The following is a 25,997-nucleotide window of genomic DNA, read 5'->3' as shown; positions in this document are numbered from 1 at the left end:
AACTCCAGAGGCCCCAAAATCAGTCAAGGGGAAGAGCTGAGGGTGGGAATGGGGATTGGGGGGGTTTCCTTGGTGGCCTCTGAGCTTCGGTCTTTCCCTGGAGACGTCTCATTGCCCCAACTGGGTAACATCATCAGGGCAGCAACCAACCACACACCTTAGGGAGTCCCAAGGACCCTTCAACTCTTACGGGGCCTTTTTGCACAAGTCTTTCAGGGGAGTCTGCAGAGGTTCAGCTTCCATCTCTCTCTCTCTCTCTCTCTCTCTCTCTCTCTCTCTCTCTCTCTCTCTCTCTCTCTCTCTCTCTCTCTCTCTCTCTCTCTCTCTCTCTCTCTCTCTCTCTCTCTCTCTCTCACAAACACACACAAAAACACAGCATTTCGGAGCACGTGGTCCTAGCTGAAAGGGGGAGGAGAAGGGGCGGGGCTTCAAAGAGTAGGCGGAGCCCGAGAGGAAGCCGGAACTCCCGCCCCCCACCTCTCCCCTCCCATTGGCTGGATCTCTGCTTCCCTTCGCCCGGCGCTGGATCCCTCGGGAGAGGCTCCTAGGTCCCGTTCCGGGCAGGTGGGGCTGCTCTCCCTCCGGCCTCCAGGCCGCCCCTCCAGCCAGGAGATCTTCTCCCCGCCAGGAGGGAGGGAGCTGCGGATCCCGATCTTCGGCTCGCAGGGTTTTCCTCGGGGAGATCCGGCTCTGGCGCTGCCTGCAGGGAGCGAATCCCTCCCTTCCCTCCAGGGGGACAAAGGGGGCTCCGTCCCCGGGCTGGATCTTCCTCCTCCTCGCCCGGCCAAGGCTCCCCGTGGGGGATCCGGGAAGCAGCTTTGGGTAAGTTGTTTCAGGAGGTTTCTCTGTGATCCGTCAGAGGTCTCTGAGCATGCGTATCCCGCAAGTGCATTTTTTTTTAAAAAAAGTGTAAATTGCGCTTTAAAACATTTACTGGGATTTGTAATGTGTTATTAACACCCTCTGACCTCTTTGCAACGGGGAGGGGAAAAGAAAGGAGTTTAAATTAGTTGACTTGAGCTCGTGTTTTCTTGAGCCACAAAAGAGATCCCCTTCCTTTGAGCTCTTTCCTCTGAAAGGCGACAAATCCTTTGTTTTTATGCTAATCTTTACTTTGCTTCTGCTTTTAAAAGATGGGTAGAATTTCTAAACTTTGGATTTTCCTTCTTTTGCCCAGAAGAGGCTGGGATGTAGGAGCCGCTCCTTGGTGGGTGTTTTCCTAAGCACAAAGGAAGTTTTGAGGGGGGTCTTGTGGGCAGCTGCTAGGTAACAAGCTGATGGGCAGGAGGCTGCCTTACCCAATTGTACATAGATTGTGAGACGCCTAACTGGAATCTTGGCTGCCTTGCAGCCTCCAAAAAGAGCAGGAAAGATCAGCCCTTTTCACACATGCTCTGCCCCATCTGATCTCTCTCATCTTCCACTGAGGTTTCCTAGGTACAATTATGCTTTGGTCCCTATTGGACTTCAGCCTGCTGGTTTCTTTCCTTTTGTCTTATTCAGATCTTCTTGAATCTTATCTCCATTATTTTGTATCCTGATCCAATACTCCTATTTTTGCCTCCAGAATCCAGATCACTTCCAGATTATGTTCAATATCACTGTTGGCATCTGAGCCTTTTTTTTTTCATTTCTCTTTGCAGGAGACCAGTGAGGATGTGGCTGTGAACCCCACAAAGGAGAAAGTTCCTGGATTGGGATCCACCAACCTTTGGTCAGGACTCTGTTCCAGAGAATTTGGAAATTGTGGCCTGGATGGAGAAGCAGCTTCCTTGCACAAAGGGCCAATTGATTAAGGAGAAACAATATCAGTCAGCAGTGAGGATCATACCTGGACTTGGTCCAGAGGCCTCTTCATTGTAACTTTAAAAGTGAGTAAACAAAACTTGGGTTAAATCTTGGTTTGGAGAACAAGCATCCATTTTTTAAACCTTTATTTGACAAATGAGCAATGCAGAAAAAATGGGTTTTGCTCCCAAGGTGCTGGGTGAGGGCATAATGTAGTTCCATTGAGGACTATACGTTGAATGCGGTTGGTCAGCCAGTTACGAATCCATCAGGTGGTGATCCTATCCCACATTTTGTTTATCCTGCCAAGAACTAGGTAGCGCTCTACTTTTGTCACATGCCTCACTGAAGTCCATGTATTCTATGCACACAGAATTTTAATTGTTTTGTCAAAGAACGCAATAAGGTTTTCTGCCGTGGTCTGTTTTTGACAAACCCATGTTGGCTTGTAATAATAGCTTTGTTTGTTTCTAGGCTTTGGCAGATCCAATGCTTGATTATGTTTTCCAGGATCTTCCCAGGGACTGATGCCAGGATGTTTGGTTTATAGCTTCCTTCATCCAATCCCCCTCCCCACTTTTTAAAACTTTATAAAATGTACAAAAAGTGTCACGAGGAAGCCCCGATTGAGAAGCCATGGTGGGATGGGGCTCCTATGATCCAAAGTGAGAAGAAGCAGGAAAAAGGGATAAGAATCAGAAATGGGTTCTTTACATTAGCCTGAACTCTTTTTCCTTCTCTTTTGCTTATGTGATGCCTTAGTTTATTGTCATTGCACCTCCTCCAACGAAATTAAATGCCATCTTCAGTGTACATTATCACTATCAAAAAATAAAACAAAAACGCACACCCTTTGCATTCCATGGAATTCAATTGAAAACCCCTGATATTGTATTAATATTGCACTATACAGTAGAATTCAATCTAGTTACTGCCCTGGGATAGAAGCTGTTTTTCAGCCCATTTGTCTTGTTTTTATTATCCTGTACCGTCTGCCAGATGGTAATAGTTTACAAAAAAAGAGTGCCCAGGATGAGATGGATCTTTAAGAATGCTTTGAACTTTGTTAAGGCAGAGGGAGCTATAAAGCTCTCCCAAGGAAGGGAGAGGTCAACCAATGATCCTCTGGGCAATGACCTTGATCCTCTGGAGGGCTGTCCTATCTGCCTCTGTGCAATTGGCAAACCATACACAGGAGCAGTAACTTAAAATACTCTTTATTGTACAGCAGTAGAAGGTCATTTAGTTTTGGGTAATTCCTGTAGTTTGTCCTGGACCTATGTCCAGTTTGTCCACAATTGGAGTCTTGGTTGTTGAGCAAAGTGGTCATTAAATAAGATGTCGCGGGAGAGCTTGGCTCAATGACTGCAACGTTGTATTCGTGGTTGTGGTCGTTAAGCGATTTCACATGTCGCTAAACAAAGTCCCAGGTAAGGAATGTGGGGTTGTCTGAAGTGAGCAGGAGAGGCCTGGGGATTCCCAGGCACAGGCAGCATTCGACTTCAGGGCTCCGGGGGAACCTAAGAGATGCTTTGGGACACGTTTCTTGGAAACAGTACGGAAAATGCAGCTTGGAAAATGGAGCTAGGTTGCAAAGGCCTCCAGTCTGGAGATTAAGGGCGCATCTCTCAGTGGCAGTGGTGACCCTGGGGTGAAACCGAGGCCTGGGGACAGTGGCAGTTGGCTGAAACTGCCGAAGGCCCCACCCCCCCCTCCTTTAAGGCAATTATTATGTGGGAAATATTTTTCTGGACTGTCTACCTGGGTCTGGAGGTAAAAATGCCCTCCAGAAAACCTCCAGGGGCTCGGATGGCCGGACCTTCTTTCCAGGTGACAAACCACCTCAGAGTTTGGTGTGTGGAAAATCCGTTGCTTGAAATGAGACAGTTGTTGTCCTGCATTGGTGAGTCCCCTCAGAGAGGGCCCTTAGAAGTTCTTGTAGCATTGGAAAAGGTTTAATCCTGAAATCTTTTCAAAAAACACAAAAGTGGGTCAAAACACCCCTGGCCTGGGTATTATTAATACAATACAATAGTAGAGTTGGAAGGGACCTTGGAGGTCTTCTAGTCCAACCCCCTGCCTAGGCAGGAAACCCTATACCGTTCCAGACAAATGGCTATCCAACATCTTCTTAAAGACTTCCAGTGTTGGGGCATTCACAACTTCTTATTAAATAAAGCTTCTCATTTTTTAAAATTTAGATTACACTTAAATCCATTTATGGATATTGTTAAGTCTCTTACTGCGATATTTCATTATTATCCATAAATCTTGTGACATTAAATATTTTTCTTGCCTATTTCTATCGATCTGGAAGCAATTACTGTATATTCCATAGAGATATAACTTCAAATAATCTAAATTTAATGTGATGTTTTTGTAGCTTCAGTAAAGGAGACTCACTTTATCTCATCATTTTCCTTTAATTGTGGTTATTTCTCTCCTTCTCCTCCGTCCTCCATGAAATGGCACCTCCTCCCCAGCCCTACGAAGCACAATGTTTTCCTGGCTGATTTGCTTGGGAAGTGGTCTCTTCCCTCTTGGTCCCATAGAAATGTTCCTTTGTGACATAGTTGTTGATGTGCTCAGAATCTGGGATCTGCCATTGACTCCTATTGGCTACTTCAGTGGGGCCTCTGGCATCTCCCCGCCCCCTGTGAGCCCCTTGATCCGGACACCTGGTTCCCCAGAGGCGCCTGGTACCCGGATGCTCCTCAGGTCTGATGGAGGCTCTCTCTCTTTAGGGATTTCAGGCTCCTTGGGAAGAAGGTCCAGTCCTGGGAGACACGGACGGTCAACTGAACGTAGGGAAAAGAGCCCAGTGTGCCTGTTTCACACTGCTAATTCCTTCTCTCCCTCCCTCCCTCTCTCTCTCTTTCTCTCCCTCTTCCTCTCCTCTCCCTCTCCATTTGCCAGCCTTCAGCTCCTCCTGCCCACAAAGTGGGTTTCACTACTTGTGGCCCCTCCTGTGTGGGATTCTCTGTCCTTCCTTCCCTTCTCAGCTCAAGTGGGAGAGGCATAGTTTGCGTCGGTCCCCCCTTCCAGCCCAGAGCTCATCAGGCACAGCTGGAGGGCAGAGGCAGCCATGGGGGCTCACCTCAGGCTGCCCTCCAGCTGCACCGTTTCAGAGTTACGATGGGCCCCACCCACAAAAGCTATTCATGACCCAGATCCATAATGTGCAGGGACTCACTTAAGGTGGAAAGTTGAGGAATCACCTGCAGTTATTTATTTATATTTATTTAGTATCAAATATGGAAACCACCCACCTCACAAGTCAGCTTATTTGCTCCATTGGGAAACATCTATGTCGTACATTGTGGACTGGATGTCATAAAGGGCTGATAAACCTTGGGGCATTAGCAAAAGGGGGTCATTGTATAAAGGCAAGAAATTGGACTCTGTGTCCTGAGTTGTCTTGTAAAACACAACTCTGAAAAGGGACACACAACTCTAAAGCCAAAATCAAGAAGACCAAAACAATCAGGTACCTGAGACACACCCACAAACACAACCAAACTCTTAATTTTCCAGTCCCAGCCTTCCTCTGTCCCAGATATTGGGGAGGGAAACAGCCCCCTAAAGCTTTCCAGAAGGTTGGGGGCCCCCTGCAGCATCCCCCCCCCCAGGAAAGGGTCTCTCCCAGGACAGGGGCTGCTACAGAAAAGTCACACTTCCTGGGTCCCGATGGATGGCAAATCATAAAGGTGAAGATCTGGATTAATTCTCCATTTCATAATGGTTTGTCTCCCCTTCTGCAGCTGCTTGTTGCAAGTGAGCAAGGGCCCTGCCAGCCACACTCACCTCAAACAACTCCTGGCCTTGATCCTGGATTTGAATTCTTACATGTCTCCTTGAACAGGGAAAAGATTTTCATAAACACACTCCTCAAACACGTATATTTCTACAAGGACACCGATGCAAACATTAATATTTGTTTTTGACAGTTAGTATCAATTCATGATTTTAACAAGCTCCATTGCTTTTTTTGGGGAGGTAACTTTATCCTGCCTAATTCTAAACCAACTGCAAAACGCTACATTTGTCCAATTCTTAAATACTAAATATGTGAGGCTGAGCTTTAAATTGACCGATAGAGATCAGGCAGGCTTAGTTCAGAGATGCTCATCAGCTGTCAAAGTCAAAAGTTAACTCATTCACTCCTTTCTGCCCTTCAGAGAGCATGACCACCAAGCCACGCCCACCCAGTCACATGACCACCAAGCCATGCCCACCCAGTCACATGACCACCAAGCCACACCCACCCAGTCACATGACCACCAAGCCATGCCACATGAGCATCAAAATAAGTCATACCCACAGAACCGGTAGTAAACACTTTTGAATACCACCACTGGTCCACACACACAAAAGAGCACACACTCCACTGAAGGGAAGTTCCCCAAGGATTTGCTGTCCAAAAGCTTGAAAGACGAAACCTCTGATGATCCTGGTGACTGACCCAGATTGGATCCTGCAACTTCATCCTGGCACATGCCTTCAATTGTTTTTCATCTTTATTTCACAAAACGGCAATTGAGTGAAAATTTTTGCTTGGACTTTTGAGTTTCCTATAGCCAGTCCTCGAGTTACGACTACAACTGGGCTGCAAACTCATTTCTTGAGCATAGTGGTCATTACTTGAGACATCACATAATCGCTTTGCTCAAGAACTGCAATTCCTCCCTCACTCTTGCGGTTGTTATTAGCAATAGCACTTCAAGTTAGATACGTAGTGATTTACAGCACTCTCTGAGCACTTTACAAATGTCGGAATCTGGCTCTCAACAACTTTGTGGTTTTCCTTGTTTCTCGAAAGGAAATAATGCTCTCATCTCTTTTGTTCCACCAGCAGGAAAACAGCTGTGACCAAAGATTTACCTGAAAGGCAAATATCAACAGATAGCAGAAATTCAGCCCAAGGCAGCAGCCAAAAGGCAAGCATGGAGGCTGGGAATCTCTTGGATCCCCCATCAGACACGAGAAGCACTCCAAGGACGAAAAACTCCAAAGATCTGAGGAGCCCCCCAACACTAAAACCCTATAAATGTGAGGAATGTGACTTATGCTTTGGACGAAAGTCAAACCTTCTTACACATCAGAAAATCCACACTGGAGAGAAACCTTATCAATGCCTGGATTGTGGGAATTTTTTCCGTGAAAAAACCACTCTCAGAGACCACGAGAGAATCCACACGGGGGAGAAACCTTACAAGTGTTGGGAATGTGGGAAGAGCTTTTCTCGGAACTCAGGTCTTTGGATCCATGAGAAGATCCATGCAGGAATAAAGTCTTACAAATGCTTTGACTGTGGAAAATGTTTCACCACGAGTTCAACTCTTCGGAGTCATGTGAAAACACACACAGGGGAGAAAAAGGAAAAGTGTCTTGAATGTGGGAAATGTTTTATCCAGAGTTCAGCTCTTCGGAGTCATGTGAAAACACACACAGGGGAGAAAAACGAAAAGTGCCTCGAATGTGGGAAAAGTTTTACCTTGAAATCAAACCTGGTGCAACATCAGAGACGTCACACTGGAGAGAGACCCTATGAATGCCCAGAATGTGAGAAACGATTTGTGTATTCTTATGAACTTCAGACACACCAGAAGAGGCACCAAGGGGACCTACCCCATAGATGTGGGGAGTGTGGGAAAAGTTTTATTTCACCAACCCAAGTTCAGATTCATCAGAGAATCCACACGGGGGAGAAGCCCTACAAATGTGGGGAGTGTGGGAAATGCTTTTCCCAAAAACAACATCTTGGAAAGCATCAGAGGTTCCACACAGGAGAGAAGCCATACAGATGCGCAATATGTGGAAAATGCTTTGTAGACATGCGAGGCCTTCGGGGTCATCATAGAACCCACACAGGGGAGAAGCCATATCAATGCAACGACTGTGGAAGATTTTATAGTACCTCATCAGCCCTTAAAAGTCATGTGAAAACTCACACAGGGGAAAAAAACTACAAATGTTTTGACTGTGGGAGAGCATTTACTCATTCATGTAACTTAATAAGTCACAGCCGAATCCATACAGGAGAGAAGCCCCATAAATGCTCAGAATGTGATAAAAGTTTTCCACGGAAAGATTCTCTTGTGATGCATCAGCGAATCCACACTGGAGAGAAACCGTATAAATGTCTGGAGTGTGGGAAATGTTTTGTCCATCCTTCAACACTTCGCGTGCACACCCGAAATCACGCAGGAGAGTAGCCTGACAACCACACAGAGGGTGAGAAACCTTTTCATAGTAAATCAAAGCTGAAAAAGCTCCAGAAAATCCAAAGCAGAGATAAATCTGTTTAGTTGTGAACAAGTTTGGAAATCCTTTATTCCAACCCATCCTAATGTTTACCAGGAACTTCACACAGTGACAGAAGGGAAATCCTACCATTATTTGGTGTGAGCAAATGTTTTTCCTACAGAAGCAAAGGAACCTCAGAGAGTTCACAGTGAGGCAAAAGAGTGTAAATGCTGGGAGTGAGAGAATATTTTGCTCTCAAAGCGGAATTAGTAACTTACTGGAGTGATTACACAAAAGAGTCATAAGTATGTGGGGAGTAGATTTAATGTTTTGCAGAGTACAGGACGTCCTTGACATATGACCACAAGTTGGAATGGATTTCTGGTCATAAGTTGCTACAGTCGTAAGTCAAGGAACCAGGTTTTTCTGTTAATTTTTACTAGGCTTTGTTGATCAATGGGGAGAACTGAAAATTTAGAGAGGGGAAAATGGGGTGAAGAGCGGAATGAATTTCTTGTTTATTTAGTGATAAAAGTTTTGATGTTGAATCTGCTGGCTGAGGATGAAGAGGGAAAGTTTTCGTTTTCCTATTTTTTCTTATCTTTTTTGGAGGGATTTTTTCCCCTTTTTCATATATTCACAAACAAATATTTGTATTAACTTACTTTCGGGGCATATAATCCTTAATAAAAGTATTGCTCAAAATCACGGGTCCTCAAACTACGGCCCACGGGCCACATGCGGCCCACTGAAGCCATTAATCTGGCCCACCCAGGACCACAAGGTGGCCCCCGCCCACACCGCCCCCACTTACCCTTCGCCCGAGCGCAGGACTTACCTTCGGGAGCCCCGCAGGCTGGAACTGAAAGCTAAGGCCAACAATTTTGGTCTGCAGAATGCTTCTGGAGGTGGGGTGTGTGTGAAAAATGGTGGACACAAACGTCCCAGGAGGTTAAAAAAACAGGCAAAAATGGCTTGTTTTTCACCACCTCTGCCTGCAGAAGATAGATAGAGAGACAGAGGGAGGGAGGAAGAGAGGGAAGAGAGGGAGAGAAAGAGAGACAGAAAGCAAGAAATAGAAAGCGAGAGAGAGGAGAGAGTAAAAGAAAGAGAGAAAGGGGGAGAGAAAGGGAGGGAGACAGAGAGAGATAGAGAGAAAGAAACAGAGAGAGAGATTTCTCAAACTCCTTGGGGCTGAGAAGAATTGCTGCAAAACTGAAGTCTCCTGAAGTGGACCTCTAGACTTCTAAACAACTGAAAAAACAGTCTGGTAAAAAGAAAAGTCAACCAAAAGAGCAACATGCAAACAAAAACACCCCCAGGAGCAAAACAAATTAAAGTTTGCGCGTTGTTCAAGGGGCTGTTAAATTGGCCACCCAGTCACATGGCCACCTGGCCAGGCCCACCCGGCCAGACCCCCCTCCCCAACAGTTTGAGGGACGGTGAATTGGCCCCCTGTTTAAAAAGTTTGAGGACCCCTGTTCAAAATAACCAAGAGGGCCTTTTTCAGGAGCTGCACTGGGAGGCTCAAAACAGACAAGATGGCAGTCAGATTGTGCCATATTTGTGCAGCCAAAACGGGCTGAGGAAGTGGCTCTCGGACCTCCACTGGATCAGGAAATGGGCTGCGGGGAGGAGGAGGAGGAAGTCCGGGGACCATGGTTCCCAGTGGCTATGGTGGAGCCATACTTCTCCTGACCCAAGAGGCTACCGGAAAACGCCCCCTAAAGGAGAGATGGTGAACTGTAGGTCCCTGTGAGATCCACCCTTGGAGGGGGAAGGAAAATGAGGGGAAGGAAAGGCACTTCCTGATGGACTTCCTCCACCTTCCCAGGGTGGAAAAAGGCAGGTAGATGCTCAACTGGTCCAGCAGTCTGCCTAACACGTCCCCCACCCCCATGTGTCTCAACCCGAATCTCCCTTTCTCTGTGTCAGGGTGGGGTGGGGTGGACTAGATGCCCCCTTAAGGTCTTTTAAGGCCCCCTTCAGTCCAGGCTGTGTCTGCTGAGATTTCGAAAGGGGAAAGTGGAGCCAGGGGTCTGTATGGAGAGCCTCCATCCTCCAGGTCATGGTTGTCCCTAAGATGCTTTTCCAAAAGGAAACTGGACTTTCTTGGGGTTTTTTTCCTTGAAAACGCTTCCCTTCTCATCCCATTGGATGGTGGAGGATGGAAGGATTGATATTCCTTGCAGTCATTTAGTTCTGAATCAGGGTGCAAAGGGTGTGGAGCCTTCCTGAGGCTGCTGAAAGGACCCTGTTGTAGACCGTAGGAGGTGGGGGGTTTCCTTTCCACCCCCCTCTGTTGTGGGAGGGCTGCTGATGTTGGCAAAGATGGCCGCTTTGGCCCCTCTCTCCATCCAGGGCTCCTCTCTGTCCAGAAGGCGGACGTGGCTGTCCCAGAAAGAGCCTCCCAGGTCTTTTCAGGTGCAGATGGACATCTCCTCCTGATGGGCTTCTCCTTTGAGACACAAGACAGATCCTTTCTCCTCCTACCAGTCAGTCAGAACTGAAGAAGCTTCTTAGATGAGAAGTGAAACGTTTTCAAGGGAAAAAAATACCCAAGAAAGTCCAGTTTGCCTTTTGGGGGAGAGAGGGGGAAAGGAAATGCACCTGCCAGAGTTTTATTACTTGTGGCCCCTCCTGTGTGGGATTCTCTGTCCTTCCTTCCCTTCTCAGCTTAAGTGGGAGAGGCTGAGTTTGGGTCGTTCCCCCTTTCAGCCCAGAGCTCATCAGGCACAGCTGGAGGGCAGAGGCAGCCATGGGGGTTCACCACAGGCAGACATCAACCTGAGACCCTTTGAAGGTACAAGAGAGCCCCCCCCCCCCCCCAAAAAAAGGTACTTTATGACGGAGGTCCATGATGGGCAGAGGACCATAAGTTCAGGGTACTGATTTGCATTTATTACCTAATTTAGAAACCACCAATATCACCCAGCAGAGCGAATGATTTGCCTTGTTGGGAAGACATCCGTTTCATTCTATGGCCGCCACTCTTGTGAAACACAACGAAAATAAAGCCAAGAGAAAAACCAACCCAAAAACCTGAATCACAGACGCCGCAGTCTCTAATCCTGCAGTCCCAGCCTTATCCTGTCCCAGAAACTGGGGGGCGGGGGGGGGGGACACAGTCCCTACAGCTTTCCCGGAAGGCCAGAAGGGTGGGGGACCTGCAGAATCCCCCAGGAAAGGGTCTTCCCAGGGCAGGGCAGGGCAGGGCAGGGCCTGCTCCAGAAAAGTCCCACTTCCTGGCAGTTTGTAACCATCACAATCTGGGTTAATTATAGTGGTTTGTCTCCCGTTCTTCAGTGGCTTCTTGCTAAAGTGAGCAAGTTATTTCTAAAAATAAGAAAGGCGTATATAAATAAAAATAAAGAAAACAAAACCATTCCCATTTTGCAAGGGCTGAGCAGTATTTTCAGGCTTCTTTCCCTCTTCTGTTGCCTCCATGGGAAGAAGCTTGAGAGCTGGGCTGCTCCCCCAAACTCTCCTCTGTCCTGACACCCCCCCCAAGGGTTCTGGTGATTGGCAGCTGACCCACCCAAGCATGTGAGACTCTGCAGAACCCCCCCTTCGCTCAGAGACACCCCCCTATTTCTCAGGGTGGAGGGTGATCCCGTAGCCTCTGCCCTAGCTGCTGTTGCAGATGACTGTGAGATGCGACGGTCACTGAATGAAAAGCTCCTGGGGGGGAAATGAAAGCTTTCTAATCCACTTAGGAGGAAACAGCCATCAAGTCTTTCGGAGGGCAGGAAAAAGTCAACTCTTGTGTTGCTGCTAGAAGTTACTGGGACTTTGAGCGGAGTTCCCGAAGAGGGAAAAATGGGGGGGGGGGAGTGTTTGGGCTCATTAAAACAACACACAAACACACCGAAGGAGGAGAGGCAGCCCCGCTTCCAGCGTGCAGAACGGGACACTCTGTCCATGGTCAGAGGAACGCTGGACACGGACACCCACCGGAGGATCAGAGGCAGCTTCGGAGCACGTGGTCCTGGCTGGGAGGGGAGATTGGGGGTGAAAGGCGGAGGGGGAAAAGGGAGGAGGCGGCCAAGGGGCGGGGCTTCAGGGCGGGGGCGAAGCCCGACAGGAGAAGCGAAGCCACGCCCCCTCTGCATCCACTCCTTTGCTGGATCTCCGCTTCCCTCCGCGTGTCCCGCTTCTTCCTTGGAGGATCGGCGCTGGGATCCCTCGAGAGAGGCTCCTGGGACCCTCTGGGGCAGGTAAGGCTTCTCTCCCTCCGGCCTCCAGCCAGGAGATTTCCCCCTCGGCAGGAGGAAGGGAGCTGCGGATCCCGCTTTTCGGCTTGTTTGCAAAGAAAGATCCTTTTTCTTCGGGATCCGCTTAAAAGGCGAACCACGAAATCCTTTGTTTTTCTGCTAATCTTTGCTTCCGTTTTAAAAAGCCTGGCAAATTTGGTTTCAATTCAGTATTTTCCCCTATTTGGCCAGGAGGGGGCGTGGTGGTGCAGCCGCTTCTTGGTGGGCGTTTCCCAAAGGGAGTTTTGAGGCTGGTCTTGGAAAGCAGCTACTGACTGGAAGAAGCTGGTGCCCCCAAGGCCCCCTTCCATAGCTGTCAATAGGCTTTGAAAGAAAGGCCCGCCTGGGCTCTTCGTGGCCTTGCAAAACCAGCTCTTTTCCCAGCTGCTCTTCCCCACCTGATCTCTCTCATCTTCCCTGGAGTTTTTCCCACCCACAGATCTGCATTGGTCCCTCTTGGACTTTGCCTTGTTGGTTCCTCTCCATGTTGGCCCATCAAGATTTTCCCTCTCCATTATTTTGCAGCCTCAACAAAGGATTCCGTCTCCTCCTCCCTCTTCCAGGTCACTTAGAGGTTTATCTTCAGTGTCACGGTCGCCATCGGAGCCTTTGTCGTTTCTCTTTGCAGGAGGCCAGTGAGGAGGTGGCCGTGAACCCCACAGAGGAGATGGGGGCGTTCTTGGATTGAGACCCCAAAACAGATTTACATTTAACACATTCAGAGTCAGGGTGGTGCAGTGGTTAGGGTGGAGTATAGTCAGCTACTTCTGCTGCCTGCCAGTTGCCTGCAATTTGGCAGTTTGAATCTCATCAGGCTCCAGGTTGACTCAGCCTTCCATCCTTCCCGAGGTGGGTAAAATGAGGACCCAGATTGTTTGGGGGCAATAGGGTAACTCTGTAAACTGCTTAGAGAGGGCTGTAAAGCGCTGTGAAGTGATATATAAGTCTGAGTGCTGTTGCTAACAGAGTTGGAAGGGACCTGGTAGGTCATCTAGTCCAACCCCCCTCCCCTGGCAAAGCAGGAGAGCCTACTACACCATTTCTGAGAGATGGCAGTCCGGTCTCTTCTTGAAAGCTTCCAGTGATGAAGTTCCCACAACCTCTGAAGGAAAATTGTTCCATTGGCTGATTGTTCTCACTGTCAGAACATTTCTCCTTATTTCTAGGTTGATTCTCTCCTTGAACCTTTGGCCGGGATTCGCCTCTAGAGAATTTGGAAATCGTGGCCCGGTTGGAGAAGCAGCTTCCTGCACAAAGGACCAATCCATTAAGGAGGAATCAAACCGGTCGGCAGTGAGGGTCATCCCTGCCTTGACTCAGTGGGTAACTAGTGACCCAGAGACCTCTGAGCTCTAACTTTGAAGGCGAGTAAATAAATCTTAGTATGAACAATGAGCGTTTTTTAAATCTTTATTTGACAAAACAACAATGCAATTAAATTCTGCCAAGGTGTGAAGACGTCATTCCTTTAATATTTGTTGAAGAAGCCACTCAATCAGGTTAGAGGTGGCCTCTGGGTGGAAAGTCACGGAGTGGGGGACTCCCAACAGCTGGCTGTATGCACCCCTGAAGCTGACAGGGGCTGACCCATCCCAGCCTCTTCTGTGCAAAACGAGGAAAATATAAAGCTTAGAAATTCGGCCCGTGTTTTTGAAGCAGAAAGAAAGTAAACATTAGCATTACAACAAAGGATTTCATTGTTGGCCTTTTAGACTGAGCTCAGAAAAAGAGGATTTCTTGGTATGAAGGAAACAGGAACTCCACTCAAATAATTTAAACCTTTTCTGTCATCCAAACCCTCTCCTCCCCGTTGCAATGAGGTCAGTCTTGACTCAGAGGAGTAACAAGTGACCCCTTAATCCTAACTCTAAAGTTGAGTAAACAAATCTTGCTCTGGAGAATAAGCCTGTTAATTATTTTAATCTTAATTTGACAAAAGAGTGATGCAGTGAATTGGATTCAGCTGCTAAAGTGCCGAGTGAGGGTGTGATTTATTTATTTGATACTTGTTGTAAGTAGCCACTCTTGATCTATTTGGAGGTGGACCCTGGAGGGAAGGCCACAGAGTGGGGGAGCTGCAACGGCTGGGTGGATGCAGCCCTGAAGCCGAAAGAGGCTTCCTGGGGACTCAGCTTGGGGTGGGGCTGCCCCTCTCCAGCCTTCATCCTATCCCTCCAAGGGGAAATGTTCTCTCAGCCCAAACTGCGTCTTGTTTGAGGGATGCATTTTTAGCCATGATACGTGCAGACTCTTTGTGCCTTGTCCCATAATGCCCTTGGGGATACAGTTTAGTAAGCTGAAGCGCTTATGCCTTGTCCTTAAACCTCTATTTAAACTCAATTATTGAGGATCCTTTACTGGGGATTTTGTGACTCTCAACATTTCTGAAAAGGAAATACTTTTTTTCTCCTTCTCTTTCTAACAGAGGATAAAAGATTGTGAACAAACGTTTACTTGCAAGACAACTGCCAACAGATAGTAGAAATTCAGCCTAAGGCAGGAGCTGCCACAAAGCATGGAGCCTGGGAAAATCTGGAATCTCCCATCAGATGCAAGCAACACTCCGAAAAACCACGAAAGAACCCATGAATGCTCAGAGTGTGGGAAATCCTTTGCTCTCCAGTCCCTCCTTTTGACCCACAGGAAGATCCATGTGGGAAGTGGATCCAGTCAAAGATTGGAAAGTGAGAAGTCCTTCTCTGGAACAAACTCCAAAGATCTCAGGAGCCCCCCAACACTAAAACCCTATAAATGTGAGGAATGTGACTTGTGCTTTAGTCAAAACTCAAACCTTTTTAAACATCAGAAAATCCACACTGGAGAGAAACCTTATCAATGCCTGGAATGTGGGAAACGTTTCCATGAAAAAGACCATCTCAGAAACCACGAGAGAATCCACACAGGGGAGAAGCCTTACAAGTGTTGGGAATGTGGGAAGAGCTTTTCCCGGAATTCAAATCTTTGGTCCCATGAGAAGATCCACGCGGGAATCAAACCTCACAAATGCTTTGAGTGTGGAAAATGTTTCACTGAGAGTTCATCTCTTCGGAGTCATTGGAAAACACACACAGGGGAGAAAAACGAAAAGTGCCTCGAATGCGGGAAAAGTTTTACCTTGAAATCAACCCTGCTGCGACATCAGAGACGTCACACTGGAGAGAGACCCTATGAATGCCCAGAATGTGAGAGACAATTTATGTATTCTTATGAACTTCGGAGACACCAGAAGGGGCACAAAGAGGAGAAACCCTATGAATGTGGGGAGTGTGGGAAAAGTTTTATTTCGCCAGGAGTGCTTCAAATTCATCAGAGAATCCACACAGGGGAGAAACCCTACAAATGTGGGGAGTGTGGGAAATGCTTCCCCCAAAAACAGCAACTCAAAGGGCATCAGAGGCTCCACACAGGAGAGAAGCCATACAGATGCGGAGAATGCGGAAAATGCTTTGCTGATAAGAGAGTCCTTTGGAGACATCATAAAACCCACACAGGGGAGAAGCCATATCAATGCACCGAATGTGGACAATTCTATTGTACCTCATCAGCCCTTAAAAGTCATATGAAAATTCACACCGACGAAAAGAACTACAAATGTTTGGACTGTGGGAGAACATTTGCTCATTCATCTCACCTTAGACGTCACAGCCGAATCCATACAGGAGAGAAACCCCATAAATGCTCAGAGTGCGATAAATGTTTTGCTCGGAAAGATTCTCTTGTGATGCATCAGCGAATCCACACTGGAGAGAAACCGTATAAATGTCTGGAGTGTGGGAAATGTTTTGCCCGATCTTCAGCAATTCGCATGCACACCAGACTTCACACAGGAGAGTAGCCACACAAGTCTGCGGAGGGTTTGAAACCTTTTCATTGTAAATCAAAATGCACCAGAAAGTCCATACCGGAGATAAACCTGTTTAGTTGTGAACAATATGAAAAACATGTTTTCCCCCCCATTCAATCCAATCCAGTCTGTGAATCTTCTAATTCAGCAGAAACATCACACAGTGACAGAAGGGAAATCCTAAACGTTTTGGTGTGGGGAGAATGTTTTTTTTCTACTGAAGCAAATTCAAATCTCATCAGAGAGTACGCAATGTGGCAAAACGGTGTAAGCGTTGCGAATGTGAGGATGTTTTGTTGACAAAGCAGCATTAGTAACAGAGTGATTATACAAAAGAGTTAGGAGTGTGTAAGGATGTAAACTTAAAACTTAAGAAACTTAAAACCCACATATTCCAGCTAGCTGGCTTGGCCTAATTCCACCTATCCCACCTCATTTCTATTTCTAAATTTTTAAGATTGGTTTTAAGGTCTGTTTTTTAATTTTTATAAATTGTACAGGGGTTGTTTAATTTGATTTTTACCTATGTGTATGATTGTTTGTATGTTTTAAATTTATTCCTGTACACCGCCCCGAGTCCCTCTGGGGAGAGGGGGCAGTCTAGAAATTTAATAAATTATTATTATTATTATTATTATTCGATTGTATCACAGCGGCCAGTTGATTCGCCGGATTTGGCATTGATTACTAGTCGGGCCCCACCCAGGGGCCTAGGACGTCGTAACGTATTTTCTTAATATACGTGCAGATCCAAGCAGTGCGGCCTTTTGCATTTGACTGATGGTGATTTTGTCAAGTTTTAACTGTTTTAAATGTAATCCCAGTGCTTTTGGAATAGCACCCAGTGTGCCGATTACCACTGGAATTACCACTGCTGGTTTGTGCCATAATCGTTGGATTTCAATTTTTAAGTCCTGGTATTTCGCGACTTTTTCATGTTCCTTCTCCTCAATCCTGCTATCACCTGGTATTGCGATGTCTATGATTGTAACCTTCTTTTTCTCAACCAGTGTGATGTCTGGTGTGTTATGCGCTAGTATTTTGTCTGTTTGTATACGAAAATCCCACAGGATCTTGACCATCTGATTTTCGGTGACTTTTTCAGGCTTATGTTCCCACCAGTTTGTTGTTGTTTTAATATTATAATTTTTGCACAAATTCCAGTGGATCATTTGTGCTACTGAATTGTGCCGCATTTTATAGTCAGTCTGCGCGATTTTTTTACAGCAGCTGAGTATGTGGTCAACAGTTTCATCAACTTCTTTGCAGAGTCTGCATTTGGCATCATCAGAGGATTTTTCGATTTTGACCTTAATGGCATTTGTGCGGATAGCTTGTTCTTGCGCAGCCAGGATTAGTGACTCTGTTTCTTTCTTTAATGTACCTGTTGTTAACCATAACCAAGTTTTTTTACTGTCCACTTTATCTTTATTTTTTCCAGAAATTGGCCATGTAATGCTTTGTTCTGCCAACTCTCCATTCTTGATTTTATCACATCTTTTCTGTATTCTTGTTTCGTCTGTTGGGCCTTCAATAGATTTTTGTTCTTTACTTCGATTAATAGATGTTCTTGACTTTCTTTTAAATAATCTGCCAGTGCATGTTTTTCTTCTTCAACTATTTGCTTCACTTGTAATAATCCTCTGCCACCTGATTTTCGGGGCAGGTATAGTCTATCAGTGTCACTGCGTGGATGTAAACTGTAGTGCATTGTCATTAGTTTCCTGGTTTTTCGGTCCAAAGTGTCCAAATCAGCTTGTGTCCAGTTAACTATACCAGCTGTGTATCTTATAACTGGTATTGCCCAGGTATTTATGGCCTTGATTGTATTTCCACCATTTAATTTAGATTTCAAAATTTTCCTAACTCTGTTGGTGTACTCTCTCCTGACAATAGTTTTTACTTCTCCGTGTTTGATGTTATCCAACTGCAAAATGCCTAAGTATTTGTAGGCTTCATTTTTGTTGCATTTAATTAGTTGGCCATTGGGCATTTCAATTCCCTCACATGTAGTGATTTTGCCCCTTTTTATGGATACAGTGGCGCATTTTTCCATGCCAAACTGCATTGAAATATCGGTGCTGAATACTCGGACTGTGTTTGTCAGTGATTGGATTTCTATTTCTGACTTTCCATGGAGTTTCAAATCATCCATATATAATAAATGTGGAATTTTTTCAGCTTTTTTGGCTGTTTGGTAGCCTAATTTCATTTTTTTTAAGATTACTGATAGTGGGATCATCGCGATGATGAAGAGAAGAGGTGAAAGTGAATCACCCTGGAAAATTCCTCGCTTGATATTAACCATTCCGTAGTTCTCATTCCCTACTGCCAACTCAGTTCTCCATTGTTTCATCGCCTTTTCAGTGAAAGATGTAATATTTTTACTAATGCCAGTTGTTTCTAAGCATTATTATTATTATTATTATTATTATTATTATTATTATTATTATTATTATTATTATTATTATTAAAGTTTTGCAGAGTACAGGAGGTCCTTGACTTATGACCACAAGTGGGAATGGATTTCCGGTCATACGTTGTTACAGTCAAGGCACCCAGGTACTTTTGTTCATTCTTAATGGACCTTTGTTGATCAGTAAGCAGAACTGAAGATTTAGAGAGCAGAAAATGGGATGAAGGGTAGAAGGAAGATGCATCTCGTGGTTCATTTAGGGATAAAGCGTTGCTGTTGAATATGCTGGCTGAGGATGAGGAGGGGAAGTTTCTTTTACCTACTATCTTTTTTGGAGGGATTTTTTTTTTGCTTTTTTCACATTGGCTCTTTCTCTTACATACCACTTTAAGTATACATTCACATAATTATTTTTCTTCTTTACATTTATCCTTCTTATACATTTGTTATTCCATTTTATAGGTTATAATATAGGTATACCGTTTGGGTTGCTTTGTTTACCATTCCTCCTGTTGTAATACCACCTTATTTTCCCTTTCTTTTCTCCCTCCCTCCCTTCTCTACTATCCTTCCTCCTCTCCTTTCCATTCCTTCTTCCCTTCCCTTTCTCCTACTCTTCCTCTTCCCCTACCTATCCTCTCTCCTTCTCTTCCTCTCCCTACCATCCTCCTCTCCTTATTGTCCCCAGTGACTCTACATTTCTGAAAAGGAAGTACTTTTTTCCCCTCCTTTCTCCTTCTAACAGCGGATAAAAGATTGTGAACAAACGTTTACTTGCAAGACAACTGCAAACAGATAGTAGAAATTCAGCCCAAGGCAGCAGCCCCCAGAAAGCATGGAGCCTCGGAAAATCTGGAATCTCCCGTCAGACACAAACAGCACTCCGAAAAACCAACAAAGAAACTGAAGCCTTTTGAGTTCTTTTTTTGGATCCCACGTTTGGTAGCTTCCATCATGTACGTACGTGCGTACATAGATACATACATATACACATATACATACATACATATCTGTAAAAGTTTGCTGTTATTTTAGATTCACTCTGTGTATTTTAAAGAACCGTTTGTGCCTCAGAGTTCAGTTGATTTGGGGTTGAATGTTGTCACCAGCACTTTGAAATGCACCTTAGAGGTTAGATTGCTTCTTGTCCTGCCTTCAGGGCCTTTGCAGAATAGGTTGACATTCCCCCCCTCTTCCTTGTGGCAGCCCCTCCAATATTGGAACAGTGCTATTGTAACAGAACCAAGGTGGCACATTGGTTAGAGGGCAATACTGCAGGCTACTTCAGCTGACTGCTAGCTGTAGTTCGGCAGTTCAAATCTCACCAGGCTCAAGGTTGACTCAGCCTTCCATCCTTCCGAGGTGGGTAAAATGAGGACCCAGATTGTTGGGGGCAATTTGCTGACTCTGTAAACTGCTTAGAGAGGGCTGTAAAGCACTATGAAGCGATATATAAATCTAAATACTATTGATATTATGTCAGATCTTTTTTCTTTCTACTTAATCTAAAAGAAGAGGAATAAACTAGCTTTTTTAATGCTAATGTTTAGTTTTCTTCTGTGTCACTACGTTAATTGTTTGCTAGCCGTGCTGAAAATTTACTGCGCAGGTCATAGGCCTTATCAGCAAGTGATGTACTGCGCCTGCTCACACATTCCAGAGACTTCTGATCTTCTGTTCGTCTGCCAAGGAGGTGGGCAACAGAGCTCTTGCCAGAATGTAACAATTAGATAGATTTGTTTTGTTTTATTTTCATATTAAAGTTTGTTTTTAATTACAACATGTTATCGGTTTTTATTTCTTATCTGAAATATGCTAACAAGGAGGGGCGATGGTCCGCACCTCAATCGAAGGTGGAAGGGAAACTTTCCATTCCTTCACACTCTGCTTTCCAAAGCTGGGTAGAAACCCTAAAAAACAATATTTTCCTCTTTTTTTTTTGCCTGATGTTACTTCGATGTGGCATCTCTTTGTTGATGGATGTTTTACAAAGTACAAGTTCTAAGAAGGTTTTGAGGCTGGTATTGTTATCAGGTACCAGAACAAGCTGATGGCCAGGAGGCTGACTTACATAATTGTAAATATATTTCCAAATGCCTTAACCCAGGTGGTGCTTTTAAGATTTTGTGATTCTCTACATTTCTCAAAAGGAAATACTATGCTCATCTACTTTGTTGTTCCACCAGCAGGACCTGCAAGCTAACTATCAACCAATAATAGAAAATCGGAGCAAGGCAACAGTTTCTGGGAAGTATGGGAAGCTCTTGAATCCCCCTGCAGACATAAGCAGTGCTCCAAAAAACCAAAAAGGAACCCATGAGTGTGGGAAATCCTTTGCTTGCAAGTCCCTCCTTTTGACCCACAGGAAGGTCCATGTGGGACTTGGATCCAGTCAAAGTTTGGAGGGTGAGAAATCCTTCTCTGGAAAAGAGGCCAAAGCTCTAAGAAGCCCCTCCAAGTCAAAACTCTATAAATGTGTCAATATGACTTGTGCTTTTGTCTAAAGTCAAATCTTGCACATCAGAAGATCCACACTGGAGAGAAATCTTATCAATGTCTAGAATGTGGGAATTTCTTCTGTGAAAAAGCCATTCTCAGAAAGCACGAGAGGATTCACACGGGGGATAAACCTTACAAGTGCTGGGAATGTGGGAAGAGCTTTTCTCAGAACTCAAGTCTTTGGGTCCTTGAGAAGATTCATGCAGGAATAAAATCTTACAAATGCTTTGAGTGTGGAAAATGTTTCACTCGGAGAACATGTTTTCAGAGTCATGAGAAAATACACAGAGGGGAGATTAAGGAAGTGTGCCTCAAATGTGGGAAGTGTTTGACCTAGAAATCAAGCCTGATGCGACATCAGAGACTCCACACTGGAGAGAGACCCTATGAAAGCCCTTTACTTCAGAGACACCAGGAATGGCACAAAGAAGAACTACCCTATAAATGTGGGGAGTGCGAGAAAAGTTTTATTTCCCCAGGAGTGCTTCAAATTCATCAGAGAATCCACACAGGGGAGAAACCCTACAAATGCGGGAAATGCTTCTCCCGAAAAATGTAAACTTTGAAGCCATCAGAGGCTCCACACAGGAGAGAAACCATACAGATGTGTAGAATGTGGAAAATGTTTTGCTCGAAATAAATACCTTTGCACACATCATAAAACCCACACAGGGGAGAAGCCGCATCAATGTAACAAATCTGGAAGGTTTTATCGTACCACATCAGCCTTTAGAAGACATGTGAAAATTCACACGGGGGGGGGGGGAATACAAATGTTTAGTCTGTGGGAGAGTATTTGCTCGTTCATCTTCCCTTAGAGTTCACAGCCAAATCCATACAGGAGAGAAACCTCAAATGCTCAGAGTGTGATAAATGTTTTTCTAAGAAAGATAAACTTTCGATGCATCAACGAATACACACTGAAGAAAGATCATAAAATTTCTGGAGTGTGGGAAATGTTTTGTCCAATCTTCAGCATTTCACAGGCCCACCAGAATCCACACAGGAGAGTGGGCTCACAAGGGTGCAAAGTGTGAGAATATTGTTCGTTGTCAATCCCAGCTAACAATGCATCAGAAAGTCCATAGCAGAAATAAATCTCTTTAGTTGTGAACAATGTGGGAAACATTTTTTTCCCCAAAAGCCACACCTTACCGTTCACCAGGAGCTTCACGGCGACAGAAGGGAAATTCTACAATTGTTTGGTTGGGGGAAAATGTTTTTCTTAGTCAATTAACCTTTAATATCCTATAGTAAACAATCCAAAGTGGATAAATTTTGGGAGAGTGAGAATATTTTGTTCGCTAAGCCACATTAGTCACTTACCAGAGTGATTACACAAGAGTTATGAGAGTAAGGAGTAAATACAATGTTTTTGCAGAGTATAGGAAGTCCTTGACCTATAAGTGGGAATGGATTTCCAGTCATAAGTAGCTTCTGTCATAAGTCAGGGCACCCAGGTATATTATTTTTTATTAGATCTTTGTTCACCAATAAGGAGAACTTTAGATTTAGAGAGCAGAAAATGGAGTGAGGGGTGGAACGAAGATGCATCTAATGGTTCATTTAGAGATAAAGTGTTGATGTTGAATATGCTGGGTAGGGATGAAGAGGGAAAGTTTCCTTTTTCTACTATCCTTTTTTGAGGAATTTAGTTTTCTTTTTCACCTTGTTTTTTTCATATGTACACACATACAGTATATTCACACACACTCATACATAGCTGTATTACATTTCTTAGTTTGATCTGTGAATAAATTTATTCTTCAAAATAATTAAGAGGACTGTTTTCAGGGCTTGGACTGGAAGCTCAAAAAAGTCAAGAAGGCAGTCAGATTGTGACATACTATGCAGTCAAAGTCCTGCTTTTTAGTTGTGTACGTGATGCCCTTTAAAACAGCTGCCACCTTAACTCTTTTGACTCCATCCTCCCTTGCTGGACACATTCAACGTTCAGTTCTGGTCGCCATGATGTAGAAAAGATGTGGAGACTCTAGAAAGAGTGCAGAGAAGAGCAACAAAGATGATTAGGGGACTGGAGGCTAAAACATATGAAGAACGGTTGCAGGAACTGGGTGTGTCTAGTTTAATGAAAAGAAGGACTAAGGGAGACATGATAGCAGTGTTCCAATATCTCAGGGGTTGCCACAAAGAAGAGGGAGTCAAGCTATTCTCCAAGGCACCTGAGGGTAGAACAAGAAGCAATGGGTGGAAACTAATCAAGGAGAGAAGCAACTTAGAACTGAGGAGAAACTTCCTGACAGTTAGAACAATTAATCAGTGGAACAGAAGTTGCCTCCAGAAGTTGTGAATGCCCCAACATTGGAAGTCTTTAAGAAGATGTTGGATAGCCATTTGTCTGAAACGGTATAGGGTTTCCTGCCTAGGCAGGGGGTTGGACTAGAAGACCTCCAAGGTCCCTTCCAACTCTACTATTGTATTGTATTGTATTGTATTGTACATCTGTCTTCTGAGGTTGAATTGAAAGGACTAGATTTGAGATGAACTTTAGGAGCAATGTCTCGGGTTATTCAGATGACCCTGAGGGCCCAGTTAAACCTCCAAGTGGCCTCAACGATGCTCAGGAAGAGATGATCTCAGATATATAATCCTAACAACCAGGTGACTGCAAGAAATATAAATCCTTCCATCCTCCTTTGGTCAGAGCTGAAGAACCTTCTTGGATAAGAAGCGAAACGTCTTCAAGGAAAAAAAACAAAATCTAGTTGCCTTTTGACAAAGCACTTTTCGGACTTTTGTCTTTGATTATTTTATTATTCAATTATTTTACTTTTTAGTTTACACGCATTTCATTTTTGTTTCTTTTATTGTAAGCTGCCTAGCCCTATGGTGAGATTGGCAGCAAATAAAACTTATTTGTTAAAACTGATTAAGCAATTTCATGGGTCATTAAACAGACAGGTCCCAAATAAGAGATTGCCTTAAGTGGGTAGGGAATTAAGTGGGTGAGTTCCTGGCATAGTTCCTGTTTGACTTGAGGGGTTCCTGGAGATGCTTAGAGATGCTTTGGGATACGTTGCTTGGAAACATTGTGGAACAGACGGCTTGGAGAATGACATAAGGCTGCAGAGGACTCCAGTCTGGGGATTTAGGCTGCATTTCTCAGTGTCAGTGGTGACACTGGGTTGACATCCTGTGGTCAGTGCTATTCCTCATAAGGTCCCAAACACAATTGGCATAAAAATGGATTTCTTTTCCCATAAGCATTCAACTTTTATCTGCAAGTCCCACTATTTCATTCCCCCCCCTCCAAAAAAACCCTGTTTTTCCTCAGTTCCAGCATCACCCAGAATAGGAACATCAAATGCACAAGTTTTCTTCTTTTCAATAACTGTTATGGTACCAACAAGTTGTCTGTCGGTTTGGATCGCAAAGTTTCCAAAAGTTGGAGGCTAATCTCTCATTCACACAACCTCTCACCCCACCCTCATCCCTTGAAGCCACCCAGTCTTTTGCTTAGACTTTCCTCCTCTTTAGGCACTTGAAAGGGAGCAAAAACAGATCTGCACTAAATTCACATAGCATTCCTAATTCAGATTCTGAATTAACCCATTTTGGTGCAAGAAAGCATTTCCCAACACTTCTCTCTGTGTGTCTCTGACTCTGACTCTGACTCTGACTCTGACTCTGACTCTGACTCTGACTCTCTCTCTCTCTCTCTCTCTCTCTCTCTCTCCCTCTCTCTCTCTCTCTCTCTCTCTCTCTCTCTCTCTCTCTCTCTTGCACACACACCGTGCCTAGGCAGGAAACCCTATACCGTTCCAGACAAATGGCTAGCCAACATCTTCTTAAAGACTTCCAGTGTTGGAGCATTCACAACTTCTGGAGGCAACTTCTGTTCCACTGATTAATTGTTCTAACTGTCAGGAAGTTTCTCATCAGTTCTAAGTTGCTTCTCTCCTTGATTGGTTTCCACCCATTGCTTCTTGTTCTACCCTCAGGTTCCCTGGAGAATAGTTTGACTCCCTCTTCTTTGTGGCAACCCCTGACATTTCTGCAAATCTATCCCCATGTAGCCCACAGGGCAGCATTTTTTGTCCGAGAGAATCTAAGGCATGGAGTTTGGCAAAAATCGTCTCCAGCAAAAAAAAAAGCAAAGGAACCTAAAGCAGGCTAGCGAAAATCAAACGTGGGGTAAGGACCATTTTAATACCACTTTATAATGCCTTGGTAAGGCCACACTTGGAATACTGCAGCCAGGTTGGGTCACCATGATATAAAAAAGATGTGGAGACTCTAGAAAGCGTGCAGAGAACAGTAACAAAGATGATGAGGGGACTGGAGGCTAAAACACATGAAGAACAGTTGCTGGAACTGGTTATGTTTAGTTTAATGAAAAGAAGGACTAGGAGAGACATGAAAGCAGTCTTCCAATATCTCAGGAACTGCCACAAAGAAAAGGGAGTCAAGCTATTCTCCAAAGCACCTGAAGGTAGGACAAGAAGCAAGGAAGGGAAACTAATCAAGGAGAAAAGCAACTTAGAACTGAAGAGAAATTTCCGGACAGAAAAATTAATCAGTGGAACAACTTGACTCCAGAAATTGTGGGTGCTCCATCAGTGGAGGTTTTTAAGAAGAGATTGGACAACTATTTCTCTGCAATGGTACAGGTAGTCCTCAAATTATAACAGTTCATTTAGTGAGCGTTCAAAGTTACAACAGCACTGAAAAAAGTTAATTCTGACCATTTTCCACACTTAAGACCGTTGCCGTATCCCAGTGGTCAACGTGATCAAAATTCAGATGCTTGGCAATTGGTTAATATTTATGACGGTTGCCGTGTCCTGGGGTCATGCGATCCCCTTTGGTGACCTTCTGACAAGCCAAATCTATGGGGAAGCCAGATTCACTTGTTACTAACTTCACACCTGCGAGTGGCCCACTGAACAACACTGGCAACAAAAAATCATAAAATGGGGCAAAACTCACT

At 44.8% G+C, this 25,997-nt stretch overlaps 1 protein-coding gene across 7 annotated transcripts in view; it reads left to right on the top strand.

Annotated features, from left to right (window-relative positions):
- The window catches only part of LOC309398238 (uncharacterized protein), a 45,398-nt gene extending 28,696 nt beyond the window's left edge, over nucleotides 1–16,702 (top strand). For 2 of the 7 annotated variants that reach the window (XM_081964946.1, XM_081964945.1), the window contains exons 3-4: nucleotides 13,454–13,651; nucleotides 14,713–16,702. In XM_081964946.1, coding sequence (XP_081821072.1) covers nucleotides 14,803–16,122 — 1,320 coding nt within the window. In that variant the 5' untranslated portion in view covers nucleotides 13,454–13,651; nucleotides 14,713–14,802 and the 3' untranslated portion in view covers nucleotides 16,123–16,702. Of the gene's footprint in view, nucleotides 1–576; nucleotides 823–960; nucleotides 1,208–1,643; nucleotides 1,872–6,640; nucleotides 8,740–12,146; nucleotides 12,252–12,915; nucleotides 13,137–13,453; nucleotides 13,652–14,712 lie in introns of those variants that run through there. The other 5 variants (XM_081964944.1, XM_081964947.1, XM_081964950.1 and 2 more) reach the window with 5 other exon arrangements.
- Nucleotides 16,703–25,997: the final 9,295 nt, after the last annotated feature.

This window comes from Natrix helvetica, assembly GCF_964273705.1.
Source record: "Natrix helvetica genome assembly, chromosome: 1".
Classification (NCBI taxonomy): domain Eukaryota; kingdom Metazoa; phylum Chordata; class Lepidosauria; order Squamata; family Natricidae; genus Natrix; species Natrix helvetica.
The sequence above is the reverse complement of the archived record's forward strand: the minus strand, read 5'-3'. Positions and strand labels throughout refer to the sequence as shown.